Source organism: Colletotrichum acutatum, assembly GCF_030867785.1.
Source record: "Colletotrichum acutatum strain CBS 112980 chromosome Unknown BDZ83scaffold_12, whole genome shotgun sequence".
NCBI classification, from domain to species: domain Eukaryota; kingdom Fungi; phylum Ascomycota; class Sordariomycetes; order Glomerellales; family Glomerellaceae; genus Colletotrichum; species Colletotrichum acutatum.
In genome coordinates, this window is record NW_026849006.1 from 326,547 (window position 1) to 352,192 (window position 25,646).

The following is a 25,646-nucleotide window of genomic DNA, read 5'->3' on the forward strand; positions in this document are numbered from 1 at the left end:
TACGGCCAACACTTAGGGTCCTTGTTACAATTCCCTTCAAGTCCAATTGGTGATACTTGACGAGTGAGACGAACGCCAACCAGTCGTTATGTGGACCGGTGGGTTAATGTTCCAACGGATGGTGTAATAGGTAATCGGTGGTCCCAGGTTGTGCCCGGATCGTGGAGAAATCAATCTCGATTTTGTACCTGGCGGCCCCAGTTTCCGGGCGCATGAACCAGGGCCAAGAGCCTGGTTCTGTTGCATCTTACTGTTATGAATCGAACCGACTTATTGGCCAGCATGGAACGGCAAGTCTCGGTTTCCGGCTGGTCACACATAAACATGGCCATTGTCTGGCTCGGGCACCCAAAAAAATGTCTGAAAGTCTAACCTGACAGATGTCTGTTCTTTCTTTTCCAGCCCAGACACGGAATTCTTCGCAGAGCCGGAGGTAAGATGGCCTCTCTGCCAGTTCCGGATGGCATAGATCTCAGCGAGTCCAGAGTTGCCAGCATCATTGGTGCTCTCAGTTGCACGTGGGCACTCGCAGCCATCGCAGTTGCGCTTCGGTTTCTTGCCCGACGAATACAATCCAATAAGCTTTGGTTGGAGGACTGGCTGATCACTGTTTCCCTGGTATGCAACGAAAACACGTGCTGTTTTGAATTTTCAATTCCTGTTTTACGATCAAGTGCACAGGGACAATACATGTTCGCTGACGATTCAATTTTAGACCGCAGCAGCTGTGCACGTTTTCATAAGCGTAGGATACAGTAAGTCAACTCTATGAAGCCCAAAACCACAGTTCAATTATCAAGAGCCTGAACTTGACTACAGACCAGTACTGATAATCTGATTGTCTTGTAGTGATACCGAATGGTACCGGTAAACATATCTGGGTAGCGCCAACTTCGGCGACAAGAGCGTGGGCAATTGGTCTTTTCGTATCAGAAGTAGCGTACACAGTGACTTTATCAACAGTCAAGTGGTCGACATTGGCTCTCTACTGGCGAATATTCAATGCCCGTAAAAGCATTAGATATTACATCTGGGCTATGGCCGGTATCGTCTTAGCTTGGTTCATTGCTGTTGTATGTTGAAAGACCTCGACTCCGAATTCAGTCTCGGTGTCTGGAGATCTCTGGGAACTTCACTGACAAAGATCGCAGATCCTCGTTACGATTTTCCAATGTCTCCCTGTTCATGCCTTCTGGGCGCGCTACGACACAGTCAACCCCCTGTCGTCTGATCAATACACATGCGGTGTAGATGTCAAGATGTTCTTCAAGGGAAACTCAATTCCCAATATCATAACGGATGCGCTAGTTGTGTTGCTACCCATCCCATATGTGTGGAAGCTACAGCTGCACAAAGCCCAAAAGTTTGCCCTGGCAGGCATTTTTGCGCTCGGTACTTTGTGAGTACCTTGAATCAGCAATCTGCAATATCTTCAGGAGAAACAACAGCTGCTGACGAGTTTGAACAGCGTTACTGTCGTCTCCATGGCTCGGTTAAATGTGATTCTTTCAGTTGACCTCACGTCACCTGACATTACCTGGAATTTCATCGACACCATTATCTGGACTAATGTCGAAGCCAACACAGCTATCATCTGTGGTATGTCCCCTCCTCTCGCGGTCTGCCCAAAAATTTACATTGGGTTTCCGCTGACACATAACTTGCCGAAAACTAGCCTGTCTCCCATGCCTAAAACCGATCCTCAACCTCGCGCTCAACGGCAGACTGAAATCTTCGATCAAACGGAGTGGCCAGAACTCTGGCGGACAATACATACTCAATGACCGTACGAAGCCCAGCACTGCAAATGGAAGCAGTTACCTAGGAGGCTCTGGGACTGGGGCGTTGCGGAAAGGGCTCGGCGGAGGCGGTGCTGAGGATGAGCGCCCCTTTACTCGACTGAGTGAACGTGATTCTGAGCCAAGTATTGATGTCGCAAATGATGACGGGGGCAGTGGGCATGAAAGTTTGAGCAAAGGGGGAGTAACTATAGATACTCAAGGCACGAGCGGGAAACCAGCTTCATAATTATCGTAACATTCAGCTTCAATTGAAAATTTTGATAGAAATTTGCATAGCAAGTCTGTTTTTTGAGAGAAATGTTACCACGTGTAAGACGAATTGCTCAATCAACTTCTCACAATGTATGCCCGACGAACTCCATTTGGTCTGGTGGGTTCGATGTCATCCCCATGCCCGCTGGATGCACGGCATTGGTCATGATCCTTGCTCTGATGTGAGCCCCCGTAGGAGGACCCAATCGAGGCTATCGAACGACAAAAATGGGGCGATAATGTTCCAGGCATGTCTGTTAGTTCTGCATGCAGAATATTTCCCCTCACTTTAATATCCCTTGTGTTGAACGACACATCCTGAACAGACTCTATACCTTAACCCTTTTCCACAGCTCACAACTCACAACATGGCGGAGGGGCGCGTCTGCGAGGCAGTCGCTGTGGAAGCGAACCCTGAAGTTTCGACGACTGAAGATACCAGGAATGCTGCTGCACCAGTAGCACCGGCATCGCCGACTCCTGCCGCATCACCACCCGCCGCGCCAGTGTTGCCAGCTGCAGTCATTGTGGCGGAAGAAGACCCAGACCCATCCACTGATGGATACGAGACTAGCAGCGATGGCAGCTCCAATGCCTCGACTTCACTGTCGTCGAGCGTTCGTGACTATGAATGGGAAAATAAGCGCCGCTATCACAAGTTCAAGCAAGGGCGTTACTTGTGTCCAAACGATGAGCCTGAACAGGATCGCGAGGACATGAAGCACGCTTTGGTGGTTCACATCTGCGACGGGGATTTACACAGCGCGCCTCTAGAAAACCCGCAAAAGATTCTCGATATTGGTACCGGTACTGGGATCTGGGCGATTGATAGTACGTGAAGAGGCTTTTCAAGTTCTCAACTGAGTATAGGACGGCATTAGCTAACTAGAGATGAAAGTGGGCGACAACTATCCAGAAGCACAAATCGATGGTATTGATCTGAGCCCTATCCAACCCGGCTTTGTGCCGCCGAATGTCAAATTCTTGGTCGACGATGCTGAGGCAGAGTGGCTGTACCCGGACAACTCAATTGATTTCATCCACCTGCGGCATATGGCTCCTTTCATCAAGGACTGCCCTAGGCTTCTGCGTCAAGCAAATAGGTGAGTGCCCATCCGTCATAGAGACAAATTAAACGAAACATTACTCATAATAGCAGGGTATTAAAGCCGGGTGGGTGGATCGAGCTGCAAGAGCTGAGATGGAGATTCGCTTGCGACGATGACACGATGGGCCCCGACTACGCCCCAACCAAGATGGTGTTGTTGTTGTTGTTGTTGTATTTAACGCCGTGGCGGCCGGGCTAGAGCCCTTACCGCAGACCTCCCGAAGGGTATATGGCGTGGAGGGCCGTGAGCCAAGGCTACCTACTCTACAGTACGTCGTCTCTTTACATCGTCCTCCAAATCATGCCTTGTGGCCACTACGCGTTCTGTCTGTCCCCGGTTCCCGCTGGTGCCCCAGTTTCATTCTTTCCCAAATCGTCCCTTGGAATCGGGAGGTTCTTTGTAGTCCGCACTCACATCTACCTAGGTGTGGATGCTGCTACCGCAGACAGATCTTCTGGAAGAAGTCCGTCACGCGGAGAAAGGCCTCGAAGCCTCGTGGGTCGGTGATTAATCTCTTGAAGTAGGCCTCGAGAGATCCCATAGGACCTATGGGCTCGGGCATACTGCGAGAGTGGAGGGTCGGCCACCGTTGCCTCCTCGCCAGCGTTAGTCGACAGTAGACCAGGTGGTCCACGTCTTTCGCCTCTCCACAAGAGCACATCATTAGAGCGTCGTCGTGGTTGAAACGTCGGTGATATTGCTCGAAGTCCCCGTGACCCGATCGTGCCGCCAGCAGGTGATGTAACGTAGCCCGCGGCAAGGCCAGTTCAGGAGGGCTGGACAGAGCTGCCTCAAGCCCCAAGTCCGCGTACCGCGGCCTTCGCTCTTTATACCACCATCTCCTGTGCTGGCTTTGTAATTTTTCCCTTGCAAGCCGCTTGATGCCCGCTAGTGTTGCCATTTGACCCATCCGCGCCGGCAGTGTCGTTCCTTCTTTGGCCAGCCGGTCCGCGGCCTCGTTTCCTTCGATGCCCTGGTGTCCCGGGGACCAGTGCGTCCGTATATCAAATATCCTGGCCGCTTCTTGGATTTCGAGGAACGCGTCTTGTGACGAGTCCGGCGCCTTGCCGCGGATGCCTTGTATAACGCTGGTGTTGTCGATACATATGTGGATTGGATGACCGCGATTGGTGAGCAGAGCCCTTCTGAGGCCGGTTCGCGCCCCTTCGACCTCGGCGTCGAACACTTCTGCTAGTCCGAGTCGGCCGCACCCTTGCGCTATGCGTTTGGAGTCTCGGTAGATGACGAAGCCGTACCCCACGGCTCCGTTCGTCGCCCTGGAGCCGTCCGAGAAGACGATCATATGGCTTTCCGGTACTGTCTTTAGCCAGCGCTCGAAAGCTTTCGCAGCCTCTTCTTTGCATTGAACTACTATCTGATCCTGTGAGCTTGGCAGGTACTGTGATTGGAGGAACGTTGGTCTTCCGCATCTTGGCAGAAGTTCAGCCGTCCGTTGTAGTCTCGTCTGTTGCTGTCCCTGCTGGGAGAGCCGCGCGACTAGCGGGTGTCGGCGATCAATCCTCTGTAGTCGGACTGCGGCCCGTAAACGGACGCCTTCTAAGGCGACTTTGGCTGACGGTAAGCCGGCGTCTCGGAGGAGGCTACTGGTTGGCGTTGTCCTCCAGACAGGTAGAACGATCCTTGCTGCCGCTGTAATGACGCTGTCGATCTTCTGCACGAGCCCCTTCTGGCCTGTGTTGACGGGTCTTCCTTGGAAAGGCGGACTCGTGTCTGTCTCCGCTTGGCGTCTCGAAGCCGGCTTCGTGATACCTGCGTACCATGTTTCGGCGCCGAAGAGCGCGATCGGCAGTACGTAGGAGACGACGGCTTTTCGCACGGCGGCCGCTGGCAGTCCTCTCTTTGTGTTTGTAAGCTGCCTCAGGTGTTGAGCTGCCTTCTTTGCCGCAGCTACTCTTGTGTCGACGTGGTGCCGGAAGGACAGTCTCTTGTCGAACCAGACACCCAGCCAGCGTACAGGATTTGTCGAGGCCTTGACCACCAAATCCCCCGCCCTGACCTCTGGCAGCTCCGCTGGCTGGCTGTGCTTCCTAGTAAAGTGGATGACCTCGCACTTGCTCGGGTCGAAGGAGACCTTGTTCTCCGAGCCCCATCTGAGAATGCCGGCTGCGCTTCGGTTGAGTATTGCGACGTTGCTCTCCAGGGAGGGGCTGATGGCCAGAGTGGCGATGTCGTCCGCGTACCCGAATCGCGCGTCCGGGTCGTCTTCAAGGATCTCCGCGATGTAGAGCAGAAAGACGATGGGAGATAGTGGCGACCCCTGAGGCAGCCCGCATGACAGAGGAAAGTATTCCGTCGTGCTTTCTTCCAGTCGGACTCTGGCGATGCGGTTGCAGCAGAAGCTGAAGATGAGTCTAATCAAGCCGTGTGGCCATCCCTGCTGACGCAGTCTAATGACGAGCCGGTTCCGAAGGACGGAGTCGAACGCCCCTTTTACGTCCATAGTCAGAAGCGTCGCCGTGAGCCCTTTTAGGAGGGCCGTTTCGATATCGTGGGCGAGGCAGGGCAGTCATGTCGGACTCGCACATATCTTTACGGATGTCCGCATCTCACTGCACTTTTTTTTCTCCTCTTTCTGCTGTATAGCGAGGCTGAGCTCTTGTTTATTGACTTGTCAGGTTCGCTGATCGCATCGATTGCCCTTTTTTCGATATGCGTCTCTTGGACCTGGGCCTTCTTGCCCTGCAAGCCAGCGCACTCGGTTTGGCCAGTTCAGTTGTTCGCTCAGCAGAGTCCGACATAGATCATGCAACTACGGAGAGGCTCCAACAGCTCGCCAGCTTGGCTCAGACTGCTTTTGATAAGACTAAGGCAGAGGTCGAGGGCAGTGAGACCAAGAAGCGCAGCAGCGCTTGCTCTTGGCATAATGTTCGTGTTCGGAAGGAGTGGTATGTTCTTCCATGCCATCGTTGAAGCTTCATCCTTCTCGTTCATCCTGCTTACATTGCACTTTCGTAGGGGCACACTGAGCAGAGTTGAGAAGCTTGACTACATCAATGCCGTAAAGTGTCTTCAGTCCAGGCCGGCTCGCACACCCGCTTCAGAGTCCTCTGGGGCTAGAACTAGGTTCGATGACTTTGTCGCAACTCACATCAATCAAACTCTCACCATACACTATACCGTAAGTGTCATGAGATGACAAAACATTGACAAGATAACTGACCGTAGCAGGGTAACTTCCTATCCTGGCATCGATATTTCACATGGCAGTATGAAGAGGCTCTGCGCAAAGAGTGTAATTACAAGGGCACTCAACCCGTGAGGATTTCAACTCATGATAACGTCAGTATTCTTACTTAATACTAACCTCACACAATAGTACTGGGACTGGTCCAAGACCGCGATCACAGGCTTGGAGACCTCTCCTATCTTCGACGGGAGCGAGACCTCCATGTCTGGAAATGGTGATTTCATCCCGGGCCGAGAGCCAATCCGTCTCGGCGGTCAGAATGGTCTGCCGATCATCGAACTTCCAGTCGGTACAGGCGGAGGCTGCGTAAACTCTGGGCCCTTCAAGAATATGACAGTCAATCTTGGCCCCGCTGCTCTTGACCTGCCCGGAGGTATTTCCGAGGCTAATCCTAATGGGCCCTTGACATATAACCCCCGCTGTCTCAAGCGCGATTTGACAACTGAGGTTAACCTCTTGTACGCCAATGTGACTGCTGTGCTGTCCAATATTCTTCAGCCTCAGAATGTGTACGACTTCCAGATGCAAATGCAGGGTGTGCCAGGCTCTGGTAATATTGGTAAGCTTGATGAGTTTCGATACATCTCCAATGCAGGCCGTACAAATGCTGACAATACTTTCTCGATAGGTATTCACGGTGGCGGTCACTACTCCCTTGGAGGAGATCCCGGAAGAGGTCAGATACACCAACTTCCAGCATGCTGAGCGGTGCTAATTTCTGACTCATATGAATAGACGTTTTCACTTCCCCAGGGGATCCTGTTTTCTATCTCCATCACTCGATGATTGATCGCGTATGGTGGATGTGGCAGATGCTCTCACCTCCGGAGCGTCAATATGGCGTTACTGCTCTCGGCGGAACCAACACATTCCTGGACCAGCCCCCTAGTGCCAACACAACGATGGATGATGTGCTTCAGTATGGCTGGGTCGGCGAGTCCCTCAGCATTCGGGATGCTATGAGCACTGTTGCAGGTCCATTCTGCTATGTGTACCTATGAATGGAGGTTCCAGGGCGGGGATGATTGCTTCATATGTTCATGTGTGGATCCAGGATGAGGGCAAATGTAGCTTCAATTTTGCTCCACTTTCACTTCTCATACAACATGGTGTGTCTCAAAGAACAACGTTACGATGTATCGGCGATCGTTATGGAGAGAGTACTCCCCTACCACCTCGCAAAGCCGTGCCGGCCTGTCTCCGGTGCGGAGTCGAGCAGATCTTCCGAAGGCCGCAATCCGGAGAGAACCCCCACTTCGGGGTCATTCCGGGGAATCGACCCGTAGTCCAGCCGATTGACTTTATTTGATCGCTCAAGTCAGCCATGCGCTGCTAGCCAATGTCTTTTTAAGTATGCATGGCGTTCCAGACGATGACGCGAATATGCTCAATGCGGATAGTGTCGCCGCGGTTAGCACGGCACAGCTCTCATCAGGATTCAGGCGCCAAACCTAGCGTCATGTACACGCGGAAGCTCCCTCGGGGAGATACGTCTTGGCAAATGCTTGATTCACCCGACTGTGATATCGTCAGGCAGAACACACGAACATCTCTGAGAGCACGTCTAACCGCGTTTGAGACGCCAGAATCCTCTCTTTCCAAGTCACTTTCTCCCAAAGATGGTATACCAATAGGCGCAGCTACCTCGAGACTCAGACACATTAGGACGTATTTGGACTAGCAAACGTCAAAGTACTTAAAAGGAGCGTTTGCCAAACCAACGATATGAAAGCATCTGGACATCTTCATCAATTCAAATAAGCCAAGTTGATTCTTGAATCTCACAGCATAATGCAAGTCCTCATTAGCGGAGCAGGTATCGCCGGTCCCACGCTGGCTTGGTTTCTGGCCAGGACTGGTGCGCATGTCACAGTTATTGAGAAGTGCAAGTCAATTCCCACCTACGGCCACAACGTCGACGTCAACCACAGCGCTATCACTGTCCTGAAGAAGATGGGCCTCATGGACCAACTTCGACGTTTCAACACAACAGAAAAAGGAACACAGTTCATCGATCCAAAAGGGCGCCCTTTTGCTCCTTTCCCTGTCAAGCAGGGCTCTTCCGCAAGCCCTACGTCAGAATTTGAGATCCTTCGAGGGGATTTGGCTACAGTATTGTACGAAGCCACGAAGACCCATTCAAACATTGAGTATCTCTTCGGCACTACCGCCACCAAAGTCATATCCAATGACGACACCAACGTCAAAGTCGAGCTAAGCAACGGAGAAGTGCAAGAGTACGACTTGTTGGTCGCAGCAGATGGCCAGTGGTCAAAGGTGCGAAAGCAAGTCTTCCCCCAAGAAAGCATCACCGTCATCGACAAGAACATGTACGTCGCCTACGCCGCCATCCCCCGTCTTCCCGAGGACAACGACTGGTGGAATATATACCAGGCCCTGGGATCGAAGATCATTACCACTAGACCCGACCCGCATGGCACCATACGGGCCATGTTCACGCACATGCCCTGCAACAGCGCACAGAAGACGGCATGGCAGGAGGCCGCACGAGGCGACAAGAAGCTCCAAATGGAGCTCGTGAGGCGGGAGTTCCTGGACGCCGGGTGGCAGACGCCCCGGATCATGGACGCCATGGCGCAGGCGGAAGATTACTACTTTCAGGACCTGAAGCAGATCAAGATGAAAAGGTGGTCCAGCTCTCGTGTCATCTGCCTGGGAGATGCGGCATTTGCACCGACGCCCCTCTCAGGCATGGGGACTACGCTGGCCATTATTGGAGGTTACATGCTTGCTGGTGAGCTCACCAAACTCACACCCGGGGAACATCCTTCCCGGGCATTCGAAGCTTACGAGGCTGCCTTTCGCCCCTACGTCGAGGAGACTCAGAGCGTTCCGTGGTTCTTCCCAGGAGTCGCACATCCGGTCTCGGCATGGCAGAGATGGTTGCTGGGAACGGTCGTGTCGACGATGTCCAGAGTTGTTGCAATACCTTGGGTGGCTAAGAGGTTCTTTGATGATACGAATAATGACGATTCGGAGTTTCCACTACCGGCATATTCTCTCCTAGACGATGAGAAGCTAAAATGAGACAGGTTTGCGACGGTATGCAATAGGCGGGGCAGTGGTGCACTTGGTACTAGATGAACAGTTTGGGAAGGGGTCTAAGTCATGCCCAGTCATGGGCAAAGATGAGTTTAGTCGGTTAAGCATGTTGACGACTTAATTGACAAGTTCTACTTTATTGAAAACTGACGAGAAGAGATATTCGTAGTTAGTAATTTCAGGGAGTATAATTAAGAGCAAGGGAGAAAGTGAAGATGCGATGCCAACATGACTTTATAATGAGCAGGAGCATCAGCCACAAGCAAAGTAATGCTAGACCGCCTACCAAAGAAAATTACCTATTTAAATTCGTTGCTCGTGAAATTGAACTCATGAAACATTTGTCGAACACTTTGAACCATGTTATGAAGGATCTTCACGTGAGGCAAAAGACCAAGTCCGCATCGCGTGACCTCGTCCATATAGACACTGCCTCTTCAAGGTATAGAACAATATGAAGCAACTCGTAAGATAGAGGCTAGTATATTTCACAGTGGCCACTTTCCGCTTTTCTTCAAATCCCCCCTCGAGTCGCTCCACGTCGACGGATCAATCTTGTAAATCCACCCGATATTCTTCTCGCCATAACTAACGGGACCCTTTGTCTCCAGCCCACCCAAACCAATGGATCTCATGACCGCTCTCCAGGGCTCATTCTCAACCTCAGTCTCGACGCGTACAATACTACAGCCAAGCCCATCGACAGCAAACTCGACTTGGCCACACAAAACCTCCCTTCCGTATCCCTGGCCCCAGTAACGATGATCGAGGACTACCCCAAAGTCGGTAAGATACGGCGTAATAAGGCGACGAGCCTCCCCAGCAACACCATCTCCAGCAGCCTCCTCACCTCCTCTTTGCTCATCTTCATCCCGCTTCCTCTTCAGCGCAACATCGCACGTCTCCCCCTCCGCAGTCTCAAAGCAATTGAACCCACCACATCCAATCAACTCACCCGTCTCCCGGATCGTAATCATCAAGATAGCCTTCTTCCCAGAGGCATAATCCGGTCCCCACCTCTCGATACGACCGCGTATAATCTCGGGAGATATGTTCGTCTGAGCACCTCCAAAAGGGTGGTTCTCGGGTGTCGAGAGGAGGCGGCAAAGAGCCTCTGCATCGTCCGCAACGGCGCTGCGGATGATGAGCCGCGGGGTTGCGATTTTGTAAGCCGCTTGGGGAAATAGGGCCGTCATTTTCGTTGGGTGTTTGCGTAGCTTGGTTCTTTTGTTGTAAAATGGAAATACGAAAAGTTAAATCACCTCGAGTGACAGGTAATGTGAATAGTTGATGAGCTTTTGCTAGGTGGCAGCACACTATGCTGGTCAAGTGGAATCCCCTTGTCCGCGACTGTCTTGATCAAGCAGATTGACCCGCACTTCAGACTCACACGCAAAAAGCAAGATTAAAGATCTTCAAGTGATTTTGATGACGGGAGAAGACTGGGACGATCATCTATCACCTTCAATTTGAAGAGAGGAGGGGAAATCCTTTGGTCTACGTAAGTACCTTTCTTTGCCCTATCAACGTCCGACGGTCTGTCAGACGTTCAGTCCGCGCCTTTTGCTCGCTTATCCTTCATCCCTGTCGTGTTTTTGGCCTCAATCGGCAGTGGTGCATGAGATGAGCCATGAGTGAGACCGGGGAAAAGGAGTTGGATCGACTTTCTCAATGAATGCATCCTTAAGAGTTGATGTACAGAGTTGTCCACCAATAAGTCAAAGCTTATACTTTGCGGAAGTGAAATATGGCTTACCAGGGACAGATATTGGGCAAAGAAGCTGAATAATTATGGTATCCAAGGAGTAGATAACCACCGAATTTCTACCATTTTATAAACTTTACACGGCTCAATATAAAATTTCGCTAACTAACAACTAAGATATCATCTCCTCTTCCGTCTTGAATGGTGAATGACCCATCGACGAAGAAATGAGAAACAGCTTCCAAGAAAGGCCTGCTCACACAACATGAAGCTCAAACCAGGGGGAGGAAAGATCATGTGGGCGGCTCGCTGCCGACCTCAGTCCACCCCAGCCCCTCCCACCTTGCGTAACAATTAGTCGGCGCGGCGGCGAAGGTTTCTTCTGGCCCAGCGCGTGCGGAGCACGGCATCTGGTGTCTCAACACGCTTGTTGTTGTTGCCGTTCTGCTGGTTCTGGCGGTTACCGTTGCCCTTTCCAACAGTTGCCAAAGGCAGTGCGTTGTTGTTTCCGTTGGCATTGGCGTTGGCGTTGCCATTACCGTTGTTGCCAACCGTCTGGGCATTGCCGCCGTTCTGGGCGTTGGTGTTGGCACCGCCGTTGTTGTTCTTGCCCCGGGTACGTCCGTTGCCTCCGTTGTTCCCGGCGTTGGCGTTGTTATTGCCCGTGTTGGCGTTCGTGTTGCCGGTGTTAGCATTGGTGTTTCCAGTGTTGGCATTGTTGTTTCCAGTGTTGGCATTGTTGTTTCCGGTGTTGGCGTTGTTGTTGTTGTTGTTGTTGTTGCCGGTATTAGCATTGTTGTTGCCAGCGTTGGCGTTGCCGCCGGCCGCAGCGCCGCCGTTGTTGGCATTGTTATTGCCATTGCGGTTGCCCTTGCCCTTCTGTCTTCCATTACCATTGCCGGCGTTCGCATTGCCATTGTTGTTGTTGCCGTTATTGTTGTTGTTGTTGTTGTTGTTGTTATTGCCGGTGTTGGCACCGGAGCCGGCAGGGCCGGCAGCCTCTTGGGTGGCGTTGTTGCCGAGGAGCTCCTTGATGGCGGTAACACCCTGATCGTCCTGAGTCTTGGCTTCCTGGTTCGACTTGACAGCGGCGGGGAGGTCGACAATGTTCTGCTGGACCTGCTTCAGAACACCGTCGAGGGTCTGAGCGGTGGGAATGTTGGCCGGGGTGTTCTGCTTGGGCTTCGTATCGGTCTGCTGAACAGCGAAGCAGCCGCCAAAGGGACCCTTCGCGTTGTCGTTGAAGCAGCGGACAGTGCAGACGTCACCGGTGGAGGCTATTAGCAAGTTCGTTAGTCATCGTCAAACTTGAAGCAAGGCAGAGGTTCCTGAGGCGAAGGCCATATAGGAACACGTATTAAACGTACCTCCTACGCAAGCCAAATCATCCGGCATCGTGACCTTGAGCTTGATCTGTCCGCTCTGGGCCCCTGCTTCTTGTACCTGAAGCTTCGTCTGACCCGTGGCACCGTTGGCGTTGCTAGTCAAGTCGAGATCGCAACTGTAAGGGCCGGCGCCGTCCGCGCTGACCTGGGCGATGGTGACGTCGACATTGGAGCCCTTCGTGACCTTAGTGACGGTGTTGTTGCCCAGCTGGGCCTCTGTGGTCTCGCCGATATCGATGTTGCCCGCGAGAATGGTTCGGCCGCACTCGTTGACAACGTTATCCACAATTTCCTTCTGGTTGATGATGTTTGCATCCGCCTTGTTTGCATCGACTGGAAATATTCGTCAATACTCCGTTCTAAAGTTTGCGTATCTCATTTCATAAAAGTGCATACCTAGAAGACCTGGACTGGCAGGGCCGTTAGGGCCTTGCGCGGCAAGAATGACACCTTGGGCTTGGGCCATCGCCAACATGGCGGCGGCGGCCAACGCTCTCATCATGTGAGAAGACATGGCTGTGAGAGGAGACAAGTGGACCGAGAAGAAAAGGTACACACAAGTCAAAATTGGATTAGTAGCGAAAGGAAGTTTAAAAAAAAAACAATGTGTCCAGCACCGCGTTGATGGAAGGGAAAGAAACGAAAGAGGTTTGGTTATGGCCTCTCTCAAGAAAAGAACAGACCGGCTGGGAGTGTGAAAAGGAAGAGAAGGGAAGAAAAAACCAAGAAGAGATCGAACTCAAGGAAAGTGTGAGCGAGCGATACAAACGGGAAGAGCACAGGGAATCCTGCGTTTTACCTGATGTGCGAGGCCTATTAAGTTTTATACATGCCTGCTTCCCATTTCCTCTTTCTCGTCTTACCCCCTTTGGCGATGACAAGAGGAGTTACTTCAAGGGTAGAGCTTGTTTCGACAAGGGGTCACAGACGTTGAGGATGGGAGGATGGGCGATGGGGCTTGTTGGAAAGATGAGAGCATGTTTGTGTAAGCGCTTCTTAGCTGGTGTTGAGCCGATGGGCAAGAGTGAGAGCCAGGTGGGAGAGAAGAAGCAACAGGACCGGGGGTAAGAGGGGTGGAAGAGCCCCCCAGAGTGGACCACATGGGCGAGAGAGCAACAGACTTCCAGGAACCGTGAACGTTGTGCCTGTGCCTTGTGCCTAAACTATCCAGTCTTTCTGCAGACTGCGGCTCTTCCTGCCCGTGTTTCCTCAAAGGTTCTGGGCAGGCTGGGTAAGGCAGGCGAGGGACCCCGGGCTAGCACAGATCCCCTCCGCGGCTCCGACGATCTTCTGGAACGGATGCCGTCGCGTGGGTGGAGATGTCAGGTGGGGACGGGGGCGTTACGCGGGTTATAGACTCATGGAGACCTCTGTGGAGTTGGAAGGGGGTTATGGAGACTCTTGGAGGCTGCGCTGAAGTCTCAAGGTCACCCATTCGAAGACAAGGACCAAGACCGAGTCTTCTCCGTGGGGGCATGCCTGTGTCGCCCTATGTCTACGTCCCTGCTAGCCAAGTCTGGTGACTGGTCAAGGGGCGGATAGGGCAACGAGAGCGACAAGGGGGGCGACCATCCCGTCATGTCGGCCGGGGATGCATCGATTATGGGCAGATGTTGAGCTGGGAGTCCAGACGAAGACGGGGCTGCAACCGCGTTTCATGCCTTTTGAGGATGGGCCATAATGGGTTATAACGCTGCGCCCACGAGAGAGTGGATGAGAAGGAGAGGGATCATTACCAGTCGCAATTGAGAACAGTTGAAGCACAGCCTGGATCCATCTCCATCGTTTCCCCCCTTTCTTCCCTCCATCGTGACGGTCCAGAAGGTGTCGCGGCGGTGAACCTCCGATGGCAGCTTTGTGTTCCCGCCCGAAAGAAAGAAAAGTTCAGACGGGCCCGCACTCTGAGACGAATTCGTAACGCACGGGAGTCCAATGACAGGTTCTTCTTGCGGCGACGCTTCAGGCTTGAGCGCTCGAGATGATGAGTGAGGGGGTATTTAGACCTGATGATGGTCCACGATAATTCTTGTCTTCGGAAACAATCACGTTCGGTTGCCGGACCACTTCTCCCTTCTCTTATCGTTGCAGTCTGGGTGGGAGCCTCGAGGCTAGGTGAAGTTGGGTGTCCTGTCGATTGTCGATCCGGGATTGGCGTCGGGAGGTCTGCCCTGACACTACTCTGCACAAGCTTTGTCAGCCCCGGAGACCAGGCCGAAGAGTAAGATCTCCAAGGGATTTCCTGCAGTTTCCGGGCTTCGAGACATGCTTCGGGATTAAGGTACAGCAACAGAGTTGAGTTAGGGGAAAGCAATAAATTGAAGCGGGAGCTGCCATATTGAGGTGGGGGGAGTCAATCGGCCTAATGCCACTCTTGTTGGAGCATGTCAGAGAGGCCCGTTCCAGGGCATTTCGTCCTTCTCAAGCAGTAACTTAACTAAGCGTTACCAAGCTACAAGCGAAGCGAACTCGCATTTCATGGTCGCTTCAGGGTTGCTCGGGCAAATGGGAAACGCTGGGTCCAGCACCACTACCACCCACAACCGTCGTCATCGCACGACTTTGAAACGAGCACCGGGCCACTGTTTGACCCATCCGACGATTGAGAAGAGGAATGTCCCGCTGTCTTTGCCAGTCGATAACTTAACGGGGAGACAGAGTTCAACGGCTCTGACTGGGATAGAGGTTTAAATACTACGGGCCGGCACACTCAAAAACCAAGAATATCCGCATAGCGTAGCAGTTCACTGTCTAACGAGTTGGAATGCTAAAAACTCTCGCTTGCTCCCCCTTGGAAATGAGAGGGTTTCCACATCCAATTATCTTATGTGGACTGGTTCAAGAAAGACTATGGGGATGCTTTCTGTGAGGCATGAGGACTTTCGCGTAACTGGTGACTCCATAATTCCTGTCGCTCCTGCATACTAGCTTCTCTTGCTGTTAGTGCAGCACGTGGACGATGCGGGCTATTATTAAGTGCACTCCTCGCGATCCCTCCTTTTACTCCGGTGCTCTCGTCTCCCTCGGGCCAACGGCTCATTTCTCTTGGCATACGTAAAGTGCTAAAATCTCGAGGCCTTCGTATCGAAGCTGACCATAGACTTTGTCAAGCCGATGGAGAGATGAACATGCCTGTCACGATTGAGACTGTTCAACCTCACCACCTCTGATGCCACTGCCGCACACTCTAATAGAAATGGTGGCAGCATCCTGCGCATCAAACAATGGTAAGGAGAAAATGCGTTTTACAAGCTTCGCATGCCTAATCCGGGATTCGCTCTGAGCAAAAAAAGTCGAGAGTCAATGCAGTCACGCTTCGAGCTTGCAGGTGTCGCCGAGGTCCCGTGCATGGATGATCGTAGCCCGAATTATCCACGGACCAGAAACAACGTTTGGTGCTCGCCATTTCTGACCAGAGACAGAAGGAGTTGTGTACGAATGGCCCGATGGGATGAATTTTATTTCCCATTTGGCATATGCCTCTGTCCTCTTAAGTTGCCAGAGATAGGATTAGTCACGCGAGGTAAGGCTTGAGTTACCGTGACTATGTTGGATAAACCGAGTAAAGGCATAAGAATAGAGGTCTTGTTCATGTACTTAGTTCTGACAGGCGCGAATCTGTAATTCACTTAATCACAACTGAGCGTCGTGAATTGAGAACCTACAGATAGTTGAACTTCTTCGGTGTTGTGTTTCAACGAAAGCTTCAATTCTATTGGCGATAGGGAGTGAAGAGTTCTTTGCCAGTTTGCTGTTCCACGAGCCTACCTCCGTCGAGTGTGCAGTACTTCCATTTGACAGTAGAGAGCAGCAATAAGCAACGTAAGTAACACATAGGTAGATTATCCCAAGTCACTTGCAACTTGCGATGCGAGAAGCAGCAAGCACCTTAGGCTGCTCAATGGCCGCGGCGATACATTATTGTATCATTCTGAAGTAGCTGCGCCTTGCTTGATAAATCTCCGGGACCCTGATGGTAATATCAAAATCAGATACCTACTTACTTAGATACATGCCATTCTAGCATCTACTGGATAGTTGCGAGATAGGGAAAGAGTCTCTCAGTTGCTAGCCTTGAAGATTCAAGTTTCCATCATGCGTTGTGGCTGGAGAATGCTAGTATACTGGGCTTATGGACATGAAATCAACTTGACGGCAAGCTCGCATTTGCCCCAAGGTGGATAATATTCCGTTCGGCTCAACCTCACTGGTCAGAGAGATTTCCTTCCAATCTTGCCCACCAATCTTGCCAATCCACAATTTTCCTCCCAAGTCAAGCTTCTTCCGCAGCAAAGACCATGGCATGGCTTATGAATGCTTCCTTCAACGTACAGCCAACATGTCTCGCTTGCGCCTGCTCCACGCTGAGTTCACCATTGACGACAGCCTCCACAGCCCGAGAGAAGTTGTTCATAAGACCGCCATCGCCACCTTCATGGCCGCCAGCTGTTGGCGGGATGAAGACTTCGGCTGCCCCCGGGTCCCGAAATCTATCAAAAGTGTAGACTCGGATCTCGTTACTGTCGTACTGTATCTCTCCATGGGTGCCCGAGATCTTGCCTCGCCGCTTGGACTGGACTTCGGTGAATGCCGCCATATGGAAGATTGCCGTCTTAGGACCGCGGTCGGGGAATTCCTCGTTGCTCACAGCACCTGAGTCGTCTTCCCAGGTCAGGGTGACAACTTGATCGTCAAGGACATCATTATCTGACTCCCAGATACAACGACCATACCACTGATTAGACTCGATGATGTCTCCTGGTGTAGAGGCGTCGTAGTCTGCAGAGAGAACCTCTTCCAAGACGGCACGCCCATGATCTGTCCCCGATGTAGCTGTTATATCTTCTATGTCAGGGACGACGACACAAATAGGCCAATCTCGTTCTCCCTTGTCATAGAGCTTTTTGAGGTACAGCTTCTTAGCACTCCAATCGCAGCACTGTTCGTGAGGACAAGAGAAGCAGTGTGTTGCTTTTCCCGCTGCCTTGGGTTTCCGACGCTCGGTAAAGAGCGATAGGTTGCCAACTGAGGTAATCAGGCTGGGCATATGGGCTGGTCGACCAGAATCCGTTCTGTAGCTGAGCAGCCACAGTAAAAAGTCGATATCATGGCAAGCCTTACAAAGGAGTGTTGGCGCCGCAACTGATTCTTTTCGCTAGTTGCCTCGCACGTACGAGTGTGAGAAATGGAACCAGCCAACTGGCTCCGTATGCTCCACAGATATGACCTCTCCGATCACCCTGTCTTCTAAAAGGAGTTTCCTCAAAAGCATGTTGTGAGGGCTATATCGTAGGACATGACCGGTTGAGAAAACCGTTTCAGGGTTTGCTCCACCGAGGCTGACGTATATGTCCTGGCAGTCCTGTAGAGATGTTGCAATCGGCTTCTCGCTCAAGACATGAAGTTTGAGTGGTCCGAACGCTTGCAGAATCTCTTTGTGAGTTTGCTCTTGGGTGCAGACAATTATGCCATCAATCCCCGCATAGACTTTCTCGCCAGAAGCTTCGGCTTGCCGTCGCTTACGCTCATAGTAGAGAAAGTCCTGCCACGAGTCGAAACTCTGGTCCTCCCGAGGGGTTGCTCCCAACGCCGAGCAGCTTGATTGGTGGCGAGACGACGTTCCGCTGCCCTGGAAGGACAGGACTTGGAAATCCATATCTTCGCTACTCCATCGACCATGGTTCGAGCGTGTCTGGGTTCTACAAGAAGCTCTTTTGTGCGATCGAGTGATGCTCCAATGCGGCCGGGACGCCATTGCCTGGGTCGATGTACGCAAGGCATTACTGGTACTCCGACAAAACTCAAGCCTGCTGCCAGAGGACATTAGGCGTCGTCTCTTCCCCTATGCACGAGGCTTGATGGCACCGCCGCTCGCTTCATGTGAGCATCTGTTACTTTGGACGCGGAATCAGCAATGCTCAGACCCTCGAGACAAGGTATACGGAATTTTGGGCCTAATGGATCCTAGAATCGTTGCCAAGATCGAGGTGGACTATTCTTTCCCCTCTTGGAAGACATTTGCACAGCTCGTTTTAGCTGAAAACGATGTCTACCAGAAATTGAACATGATCAATAACTGCGGCATAGCGACGCGTCCTGAAGGATGCCCATCGTGGGTACCAAACCTGGAGAAACCAGTAGAAGGTGCCAATATAGGGTACTTGAGCATTCGAAGATTCTATGCTTCTGCACGCTCCAATGCTGTGGTGAAGCTCATCGAACCGGCTTACCATCTACAAGTCACCGGGAGACGTGTGGCCACCATCAGTCGTGTCAGCGACGACTTGAATGGCACATTCGTACAACTCAAGGAAGTGGTCCGAGATTGGGCACCTAAAGATCCACAAAACGACATGTACGTCTCGGGAGGACTTTCTATGGATGCCTATGTCGAAGTACTTGTGCGCGGCAGGACTAGCGACAGAGCTCTGGGCGATAATCCGCTTCCATCCATCCGACGGCTTCGTGAGCTGTTAACGTCGGCATTGTCCGACGCTGAACTTGATGGTGACGTAGCACGGGCATTCAAAGATTGCTTCTTTGCGAACGAATGTCTCTTTGCGACCACGGAAGGGTACATGGGTGTCTCTGCGAGAGGCCTAGAAGAAGGCGAGTCTCCTCCATCTCAAGACCTACCTACAAGGTAGCCAATCGCTTGCGATCGTATTGGGTTAACCTCTAGAACTAGGTGATCAAGTTGCCGTGCTTCTTGGATGCGACTTCCCAATGATTCTACGGCCTGGAGATGCCGGACAATACAAGGTCGTTGGACCGTGTTTCGTTCATGGGCTGATGCTCGGCGAGGCGTTGAAACCGCCTTTGGAGCCGCCGTGGAGAGATGCGCTTCCCGTCACCAAAGGTTGGGCGATGCCGTATTTTATCAACACTGAGACGGGTGAGCTTAGAAAGAGTGATGCGAGGCTCGGACTACTGCCTCTTGACTGGGAAGAGGTGGCGTCGCTCGATCCTTTTTTGCCGCCCTTTGTTTTCAAGAACAAGAATGACGGACGTATTAGTGTTAATGATCCAAGGATGTCGGTAGATGCTATACAGCAAAGAGGTGTCGAACTAGAGACTCTAGTGTTGACGTGATCAGAGGCAATGCTTTTGGATTTTTCTGGGTCGCACCTAGAAACGTTAAGTTAAGTATCAGTAGTATTAGTACAACAATCATAGCCTATAAGCTCCATGTCTCAAGAAAACGGCATGTACAGTAAAGTCTCTGGCGTCGTGGGAGACAGACGTACCACCTGCCTTCACACTCCCTAGGCTCCTAAAACCCAACACCGTTGTCTTCCCGCCATGTATGATCAGGGAGAAACTGCCTTCTCTGCCTCCTAGGCTGAAGTGAGCTTGTCAACAAACGCGCATATGAGAAAGCCCAGAATGCAATGAGCTTGGTCAACTTAGACTTTCAGTCATATGGCCTATTTACTCACCCTGCCTTACGACATACCATCTAGCACAATACATATCTAAAGCACTTGCGGTGCAAACACCACATCACAACATCACCTAATCTCATGCATGATTTAAATCTACCAACCGCTACTTGCTTACACCAGCCCAACCCCTCCTCACAACTTCGCCTTCCCCCCACTCTCAGCCTGACTCCTCCCAACGAGCTCCCAAGCAAACTCCGCCAACGGCCCCCTCGTAACAGCAAACCTCTTTGCCTGCTCACTGCTCGCCTGGCCCTGCGCCGCCCTTGCCGCGATGCCCTGACACACGCCCGCCAGCCGGAACAGACTAAACGCCGCACCCCACGACAGCTCCGTCGCGGGCGTCCACCCGCCGCCCACGGGGGAACCCGCAGGAGCCTGCGCCGCCTCGGCCGTGTACCACCCGACAATCTCCTCGATCGTCGGCAGACCCGGGGTAGCGCCGGGGAGGAAGCCGTCGTTGGCGTAGAGGCCGCTTCCCGCGCGCGAGGCGGTGAAGTAGGGGTGGAGGAAGTTGCAGAGGTCGGAGAGGGGGTGGCCTACGGTGGACATTTCCCAGCTAAAAGGTTTGATGTCAGTTCTCATCACGGGTTCCATAACCAGAACTGAGGAGGAAAGAAGAGAAAATGGAGGGGTTGGGGAAGGGGAACGTACTCCAAGATGCCAATGACCCTCGGCTCCGTCTTGTGAAAAACGAGATTATCAATCTTATAATCTCCATGAATCAAGGTGCCTCGGTCCTTAGGCTGCCGACTCTTATCACTAAAAAACGCAACCATCTCCCCAAAATGCGGCAAATCCCCAACCTTTTCCCCCGTCTCCAGATCCACCGCCGCCGCCTGGCTCTTGCAAATCGTAGTCCACGTCTGAATCTGCCGATCGTAGAAGCCGCTCTTCTTCCCAAACGTCTGCAACCCGACGTCCTCGGGCGCGACCCTATGCAGCTTCGCCAGCGTCAGCGTCGCCGCCTTCCACAGCGCCTTGCGCTCCTCGGGCGACGACACCTCGGGCATGGCCGGGTCCTCGAGGATGCGCCCGTCGAGGAACTCCATTATGTAAAACGCGGTGCCGACGACCGACTCGTCCTCGCAAAGGCAGTAGGCCTTGGGGACCGGCACGTCGGTGGGCTCGAGGGCGTGAATTATGCGGTGCTCGCGCTCCACCTTGTGCGCGGCCTTGGAGAGGAGCTTTCCGGGGGGTTTCTTGCGCATCACGAAGCGCTTGTTCGTCGCGTCGGTGAGTTGGTATGTCGGGTTTGACTGGCCAAAGCCAAACTGTCATGCGTGGAAAAAGGTTCATGTCAGTCGAGAAGAGGACCTATTTTCTAGCCATGGGCAAAGGGAAGAGAACAAGGCAATGAAGAGGCAATTGTGGTACAGAAGGCGGGCCGTAGACGTACCTGTTTGATCTCCAATGGCGTCTTGATCTGCGGTACATTCTTCTCGATATATCGTTCCAGCGCCTGCTGGTCGATTGGGTGTCGCACGCGTCCTGCCATCTTGTCCTGTGCCGTCCTTGGTGTGCGGAAAGACTGGTTACTGAGCTCAAGGGTCGTCTCCGCTGCTGGTTTCCAGTCGAGTATCGCGGATTGTAGTCGCAATTGGCTGAAATAGTACAGGTTTTCAATTCGCAGGGATACTTTTCGGACTGAACCGGCTGCCGAGGAAGATATGTAGTCGGTCGATGTCGTTCCAGGTCCGCCGCTGCCGTCAAAGTTCTCGGTCGGAGAGAGGTGATTCCGGGGTACAGTATTAAGGTACCACCTAGGCTGGCCGGCGCATCTCTGGTTCGGACCTTTGCCAGCCTCGGTTCGTCCCCCAGTGACGTTTTAGCGGGCACGCGGGGGTGAGCCGGGGCCTGGAATGCTATCCAAAACTCCATACAAGGTGGGCGGCCGGGAGAGCAATCTGATTGATTCCCCCAAGTTGCCCCAACCAGCACAAAGATGCCGAGGTCCACCGGCCTAAGGAGCTGCAGAGCTGTCTTAGCTTTAGGACTGCCAGTCTCCAGAGCGGGGGAGACGGACGCACTTGGGGAACCTGCACCCGACCCAGCCCAGGGTCTCCTTCACAGTTAGTCCTTGGATGCAGCAGAATGCGGAGGTGGAGGCGGGCCTCGATAGCCGCACCCGACCGAGTCAGAGATCCAATCTGAGTTGTGGAAGCCAGCCATTCCGTCCCTTCATGCATGGCCGTGATCGAGGATCCGTCGCCTCAGCCCCTTTATTTGCTGGCTCAAACGCCTCATTCCTGTCCTGAATGATCCATCTTGTGGGTACTTTGGATAGAAGTCCATCCCAGTTCGAATCGCTCCTTCACATAGATTGTTAATATGAATCGCGGACAACATCCTCCTGGTCACCCTGAATGGCACGTATTTGCAGTAACAAGACTAAAAGGTATAAATTGTTCAAAAAGTAAAGGTCGTAAAATCCGTGTTTCTCTCCATACATACGAATCCGGCGACGGATTTTGCCAGGAAACCCAGTCTATCTCCATCAATCCAGCAAGTAGGAAATGGTGAAGCAGATAAATATAAGCGTAAATATCATCTTCAATCATTCTCTTGTTCCCGTACATCAAACTCGCGGCACACCAATGGCTGGCCGCTTTTCGTTTTGGGTTTTTCTTTTCTCTTCGTTTCAACTCCCTGCTGAATCACGAAATATAAAATAAAAAAAAGGAAGCCGTTGGTAGCCAGACCATCTGCCCAATTCCTACACTACCGACCATTCCTCAAGAAGAATCCCTCGTCCAGGAAATGAAATGTAACACGAAGTGAAGTGAAAACAAAAACAACAAGGAGAAGGGGGTAATCGAGTAAACACAAGAGGGGTATCCGTCGTTTCGAGTCGTCCATGCATTCTTCCCTCCCATTTCCCTTGCGGCCACCCGTCTAAACGGGCGCCATGCTGTTGCCAGTCGATAATGTGTATTAGCCGTGAAAACGAAAAAAAAAGAGACGCGATAAAAAAAAGCCAATGTCGACCGGAATGGCATCGGCTAGACCTGGCAGCCAGAGAGCAACGAGAGTCCTGTGTACCGGCCCGCATGCTGCGTATAAAGACATCTGGAAAAATCCAGCCCCTATAGACAAGTCCCGTACAAGTTCCCTTCTCTCCTTTGTAGCCCCAATTCGAAAGAGTGGAGATGGCTGCAAGTCGTCTTTGCAGGCGGTCGTGACTTCGTCATCGGAATGTGCGACAAAACAACAACAAATTGTATGGCTGCGGATCAGGACTCGTCATCCTCCTGCTCATCCTCTTCAGGAGTCTCGGATGCCTTCTTGGCCTTCTTGCTCGAGCTGGCGTCGTCGGCCTCCGATTTTCTCTTGGAGCCTGCCTTGGACTCGACAACATCCTCGGGACCCTCGCCGGAGCCACCGCCTTTCTCACGCTCGATGGCGGCAACCTCCTCGGCAGTGAGGAAACGGCCTCCGGGTCCACGAGGTCGGCGCATAGCATGGTTGTGTCTTGACTCGTGAAGGTATGGCTTACGGCCCTTGGAAGTAAGGCGCAGCTGCTCCTCCAACTTTTGACGTGCGACACGACGCTTGAGGATGCGATGAAACTGCTTAGCATTGACGTAAAGGGGCGATTCCTCTACACCACCAGCGGGCATCTCGGGCGATTGCGGGTGAGGCATGGCTTGAGCCTGAGCCATTTGCGGCGGCGCAACGCCAGCTCGCGCGCCGACGTGGTTCATCATGCCCTGTGCCGTAGGGACGCCGGGGCTGGTGACTTGGCTGAGGCGTCTCTGGCCCGGTAGCTGCGAAACGTTGTTCATCTGGGTGGGCGATCGAGGATCGCGACTCTCCTTCTTCGCTCCGCCCATTCGCGGCGAGGTCTGGGGCAAACTGGGATCCGACTGCATGTAAGGATAGTTGGATCCCGAGGCAGCTGCAGTTGCCGCCATGGCGGCGGCTTGGATTTGAGGCATACCATAATGCATTCCCTGCTGGGGGACGTTGTACTGTGGTTGGTACATGTTGTGTCCCTGTTGTTGAGAGGGTGATTGCTGTTGAGACAGGATGGGTGACGTCTGTACGCCGTGAGGAGAGGTGATGTTATTTCCTGTGGTGGAGTTGGTGTATCCGGAATGGGCGTTTTGAGGTTGTTGAGGATATTGTGCGTATTCCATCATACTGGGGTTAAGCTTGTTCGAGGGGTGACCAAGCTGTGCAATGAATGCAATTGTCTTCGTCGCGGAAAGGATCGGAACCAATGAGATGCCAGCTAAGCCGTGTAGCTTGACAGCGGTTTTGGCGCGGTTGAAAAAACGTGACCGTGGGAAGGATAAAAGGGTATCACGGCTATGGGTCGCGAGTGACGAATGAGTTGCGACGAAAGCTGCCTTTCTCGTGAGGAGTGAGCTTTAAAATGACTGGGACGGCCCGTCTGCTTGGGTAGAGTTGGGCACACGGATTGGGAGCCGGCGGTGTCCTAGGGCCCTTTTTCCAGTGTATTGGGAGCGGAGGGGCTCAATCTATTGGTGATGCGTGGATGAGCTGGCAGTGGTGCGCGACGCAAGTGGCCGACCACGGCATATGCGGGCTGATGTAGTCGCGGGGCGGACGAGGTGGGTGGCTAAGCCTTGGGTCAGAATGACAGCCACGTGAGGGCGGCGAGAGTGTGTGGGTTCGACAGAGGCGGGCAGGTATGTCGAGGCTGCTACCGTACAAGGCGGAGGCGAGGCGGCGTCGATTCTGTTGCTTCTAGCCGATCAAGGGCTTCTTGGTCCGGGCTGGTCCTGGGCTGGTCTACCGGCTGCACAGCGGGAGCGGGTAGGGCAAGAGTTGGCTTGTCCTTGTTCTTTTGGACGAAATAGGTCGGTGCCTCAAGTTCTCCAGAAAATAGAGACCGTTAATCCTTTTCCACTTCGCGTCGTTAGATCTGTCCAACCAAGAATGTTAGTTCTCCTGTATATAAGCCAGAGCTCGGGATGATGCGACGAAGACAAGCAGATGGGGTGGGGTTCATGTTCCTCTCCTGGCGTCTCGGGCCACCACTTGATGCGCTGGCAGACCTCGCATGCATGACGGAATATGCAGAGACAAGGCCCACCATGCCAACCTACGCGGCGACACTTCCCCTTGATGCGGTTATGGTGGCGGCGCAGAGCCAAAAGACAGTCCGAGCTGCGGTGACAGAGCCCGTGCTTGCACCGGTGGAGGGGAAGGGGTGCCTGTACAGGCGCTGTCGTGTGTCGCTGCCACTAGCCAAGCCAAGCTCACTGAGCGCTTCGCAACAACATACATTCCACTGGGAGTGCACGTCGATGTAGTTGGCAGTGGCTGGCGTGAGAAACCCTTCCAATGCGCTGCTGCTGCATCGATGTGCCGCCGAAGGGGTGCTTCGAGAAGGCATAGAAGGTTTGGTGCGCCGATGCGCTTCTCTGTGCGAAGTACAACAATCGAGACAGCGTAACGTCCGTCAGAGGATGAGGGAGTGAAGACCCTCCACCCTAAGGATGACGCGAGGGCCCGCAGATGAGAGGAAAGAGACATATTGACGTGGGCATAGTGAAGGGGAGGGGGCACCGAGGGATGAATGGTTGCACATTCGGGAGGCACGGGGAAGAGTACGAGTGCTAGAGAGGCCAAGGACAATGTGATAATGAAGAAAGTACAATCAACGTACCACCAAAATTGGAGATGAGTGTGTAATCGCCGATGAAAGCGATGT

General features: G+C 52.8%; 10 protein-coding genes across 10 annotated transcripts; 4 read left to right on the top strand and 6 right to left on the bottom strand.

Annotated features, from left to right (window-relative positions):
• The first annotated feature begins 182 nt into the window (after positions 1 to 182).
• Positions 183 to 2,045, top strand: BDZ83DRAFT_606120 (uncharacterized protein). The gene is made up of 6 exons (XM_060507359.1): positions 183 to 618; positions 716 to 755; positions 850 to 1,073; positions 1,152 to 1,399; positions 1,469 to 1,599; positions 1,676 to 2,045. Exons 1-6 carry the CDS (start codon positions 439 to 441, stop codon positions 2,026 to 2,028), a joined length of 1,176 nt encoding a protein of 391 aa, XP_060369359.1. The 5' UTR covers positions 183 to 438; the 3' UTR covers positions 2,029 to 2,045.
• Positions 2,046 to 2,361: 316 nt separating this feature from the next.
• BDZ83DRAFT_606123 (S-adenosyl-L-methionine-dependent methyltransferase) lies at positions 2,362 to 3,396 on the top strand. Its single transcript, XM_060507360.1, has 3 exons — positions 2,362 to 2,885; positions 2,953 to 3,157; positions 3,214 to 3,396. The coding sequence occupies exons 1-3, from the start codon at positions 2,423 to 2,425 to the stop codon at positions 3,359 to 3,361; spliced, it is 816 nt and encodes a 271-aa protein (XP_060369360.1). The 5' UTR covers positions 2,362 to 2,422; the 3' UTR covers positions 3,362 to 3,396.
• A 2,238-nt stretch (positions 3,397 to 5,634) lies between these two features.
• On the top strand, positions 5,635 to 7,548 carry BDZ83DRAFT_606125 (uncharacterized protein). The gene is made up of 6 exons (XM_060507361.1): positions 5,635 to 6,069; positions 6,140 to 6,302; positions 6,353 to 6,439; positions 6,501 to 6,930; positions 7,000 to 7,047; positions 7,107 to 7,548. The coding sequence occupies exons 1-6, from the start codon at positions 5,834 to 5,836 to the stop codon at positions 7,370 to 7,372; spliced, it is 1,230 nt and encodes a 409-aa protein (XP_060369361.1). The 5' UTR covers positions 5,635 to 5,833; the 3' UTR covers positions 7,373 to 7,548.
• A 313-nt stretch (positions 7,549 to 7,861) lies between these two features.
• On the top strand, positions 7,862 to 9,726 carry BDZ83DRAFT_606126 (uncharacterized protein). Its single transcript, XM_060507362.1, has one exon. It carries the CDS (start codon positions 8,163 to 8,165, stop codon positions 9,417 to 9,419), a length of 1,257 nt encoding a protein of 418 aa, XP_060369362.1. The 5' UTR covers positions 7,862 to 8,162; the 3' UTR covers positions 9,420 to 9,726.
• A 196-nt stretch (positions 9,727 to 9,922) lies between these two features.
• BDZ83DRAFT_789004 (gcn5-related n-acetyltransferase) lies at positions 9,923 to 10,630 on the bottom strand (the record flags this gene model as incomplete). The annotated part of the gene is made up of 1 exon (XM_060515689.1): positions 9,923 to 10,630. The coding sequence occupies one exon, from the start codon at positions 10,628 to 10,630 to the stop codon at positions 9,923 to 9,925; it is 708 nt and encodes a 235-aa protein (XP_060369363.1).
• Positions 10,631 to 11,493: 863 nt separating this feature from the next.
• Positions 11,494 to 13,038, bottom strand: BDZ83DRAFT_647954 (uncharacterized protein; the record flags this gene model as incomplete). Its single annotated transcript, XM_060510131.1, has 3 exons — positions 11,494 to 12,416; positions 12,507 to 12,857; positions 12,921 to 13,038. The coding sequence occupies 3 exons, from the start codon at positions 13,036 to 13,038 to the stop codon at positions 11,494 to 11,496; spliced, it is 1,392 nt and encodes a 463-aa protein (XP_060369364.1).
• A 3,756-nt stretch (positions 13,039 to 16,794) lies between these two features.
• On the bottom strand, positions 16,795 to 18,690 carry BDZ83DRAFT_716450 (uncharacterized protein; the record flags this gene model as incomplete). The annotated part of the gene is given in 3 exon segments (XM_060511852.1): positions 16,795 to 17,676; positions 17,692 to 18,118; positions 18,575 to 18,690. 3 exon segments carry the CDS (start codon positions 18,688 to 18,690, stop codon positions 16,795 to 16,797), a joined length of 1,425 nt encoding a protein of 474 aa, XP_060369365.1.
• A 1,346-nt stretch (positions 18,691 to 20,036) lies between these two features.
• BDZ83DRAFT_50118 (phosphotransferase enzyme family protein) lies at positions 20,037 to 21,644 on the bottom strand. The gene is made up of 3 exons (XM_060503295.1): positions 21,363 to 21,644; positions 20,618 to 21,237; positions 20,037 to 20,522 (listed from the first exon to the last, which is right to left on the bottom strand). The coding sequence occupies exons 1-3, from the start codon at positions 21,459 to 21,461 to the stop codon at positions 20,099 to 20,101; spliced, it is 1,143 nt and encodes a 380-aa protein (XP_060369366.1). The 5' UTR covers positions 21,462 to 21,644; the 3' UTR covers positions 20,037 to 20,098.
• A 1,552-nt stretch (positions 21,645 to 23,196) lies between these two features.
• Positions 23,197 to 24,102, bottom strand: BDZ83DRAFT_568674 (CCAAT-binding transcription factor subunit B; the record flags this gene model as incomplete). The annotated part of the gene is made up of 1 exon (XM_060504104.1): positions 23,197 to 24,102. One exon carries the CDS (start codon positions 24,100 to 24,102, stop codon positions 23,197 to 23,199), a length of 906 nt encoding a protein of 301 aa, XP_060369367.1.
• A 932-nt stretch (positions 24,103 to 25,034) lies between these two features.
• Positions 25,035 to 25,468, bottom strand: BDZ83DRAFT_647959 (uncharacterized protein; the record flags this gene model as incomplete). The annotated part of the gene is made up of 2 exons (XM_060510132.1): positions 25,035 to 25,146; positions 25,218 to 25,468. 2 exons carry the CDS (start codon positions 25,466 to 25,468, stop codon positions 25,035 to 25,037), a joined length of 363 nt encoding a protein of 120 aa, XP_060369368.1.
• Between the last annotated feature and the right edge of the window lie 178 nt (positions 25,469 to 25,646).

What these genes read in the sequence shown, in the direction of transcription:
- BDZ83DRAFT_606120 (XM_060507359.1), top strand. Translation starts at nt 439, where the DNA reads ATGGCCTCTCTGCCAGTTCCGGATGGCATAGATCTCAGCGAGTCCAGA. An exon ending in GGCTGATCACTGTTTCCCTG is followed by an intron (nt 619 to 715) that starts GTATGCAACGAA and finishes ATTCAATTTTAG; the next exon opens with ACCGCAGCAGCTGTGCACGT. An exon ending in ATTTTTGCGCTCGGTACTTT is followed by an intron (nt 1,400 to 1,468) that starts GTGAGTACCTTG and finishes GAGTTTGAACAG; the next exon opens with CGTTACTGTCGTCTCCATGG.
- BDZ83DRAFT_606123 (XM_060507360.1), top strand. Translation starts at nt 2,423, where the DNA reads ATGGCGGAGGGGCGCGTCTGCGAGGCAGTCGCTGTGGAAGCGAACCCT. An exon ending in TGGGATCTGGGCGATTGATA is followed by an intron (nt 2,886 to 2,952) that starts GTACGTGAAGAG and finishes TAGAGATGAAAG; the next exon opens with TGGGCGACAACTATCCAGAA. An exon ending in CTTCTGCGTCAAGCAAATAG is followed by an intron (nt 3,158 to 3,213) that starts GTGAGTGCCCAT and finishes TCATAATAGCAG; the next exon opens with GGTATTAAAGCCGGGTGGGT.
- BDZ83DRAFT_606125 (XM_060507361.1), top strand. Translation starts at nt 5,834, where the DNA reads ATGCGTCTCTTGGACCTGGGCCTTCTTGCCCTGCAAGCCAGCGCACTC. An exon ending in CTCTCACCATACACTATACC is followed by an intron (nt 6,303 to 6,352) that starts GTAAGTGTCATG and finishes TGACCGTAGCAG; the next exon opens with GGTAACTTCCTATCCTGGCA. An exon ending in TGGAGGAGATCCCGGAAGAG is followed by an intron (nt 7,048 to 7,106) that starts GTCAGATACACC and finishes TCATATGAATAG; the next exon opens with ACGTTTTCACTTCCCCAGGG.
- BDZ83DRAFT_606126 (XM_060507362.1), top strand. Translation starts at nt 8,163, where the DNA reads ATGCAAGTCCTCATTAGCGGAGCAGGTATCGCCGGTCCCACGCTGGCT.
- BDZ83DRAFT_50118 (XM_060503295.1), bottom strand. Translation starts at nt 21,461, where the DNA reads ATGGCAGGACGCGTGCGACACCCAATCGACCAGCAGGCGCTGGAACGA. An exon ending in CGCCATTGGAGATCAAACAG is followed by an intron (nt 21,238 to 21,362) that starts GTACGTCTACGG and finishes CACGCATGACAG; the next exon opens with TTTGGCTTTGGCCAGTCAAA. An exon ending in AGGGTCATTGGCATCTTGGA is followed by an intron (nt 20,523 to 20,617) that starts GTACGTTCCCCT and finishes CAAACCTTTTAG; the next exon opens with CTGGGAAATGTCCACCGTAG.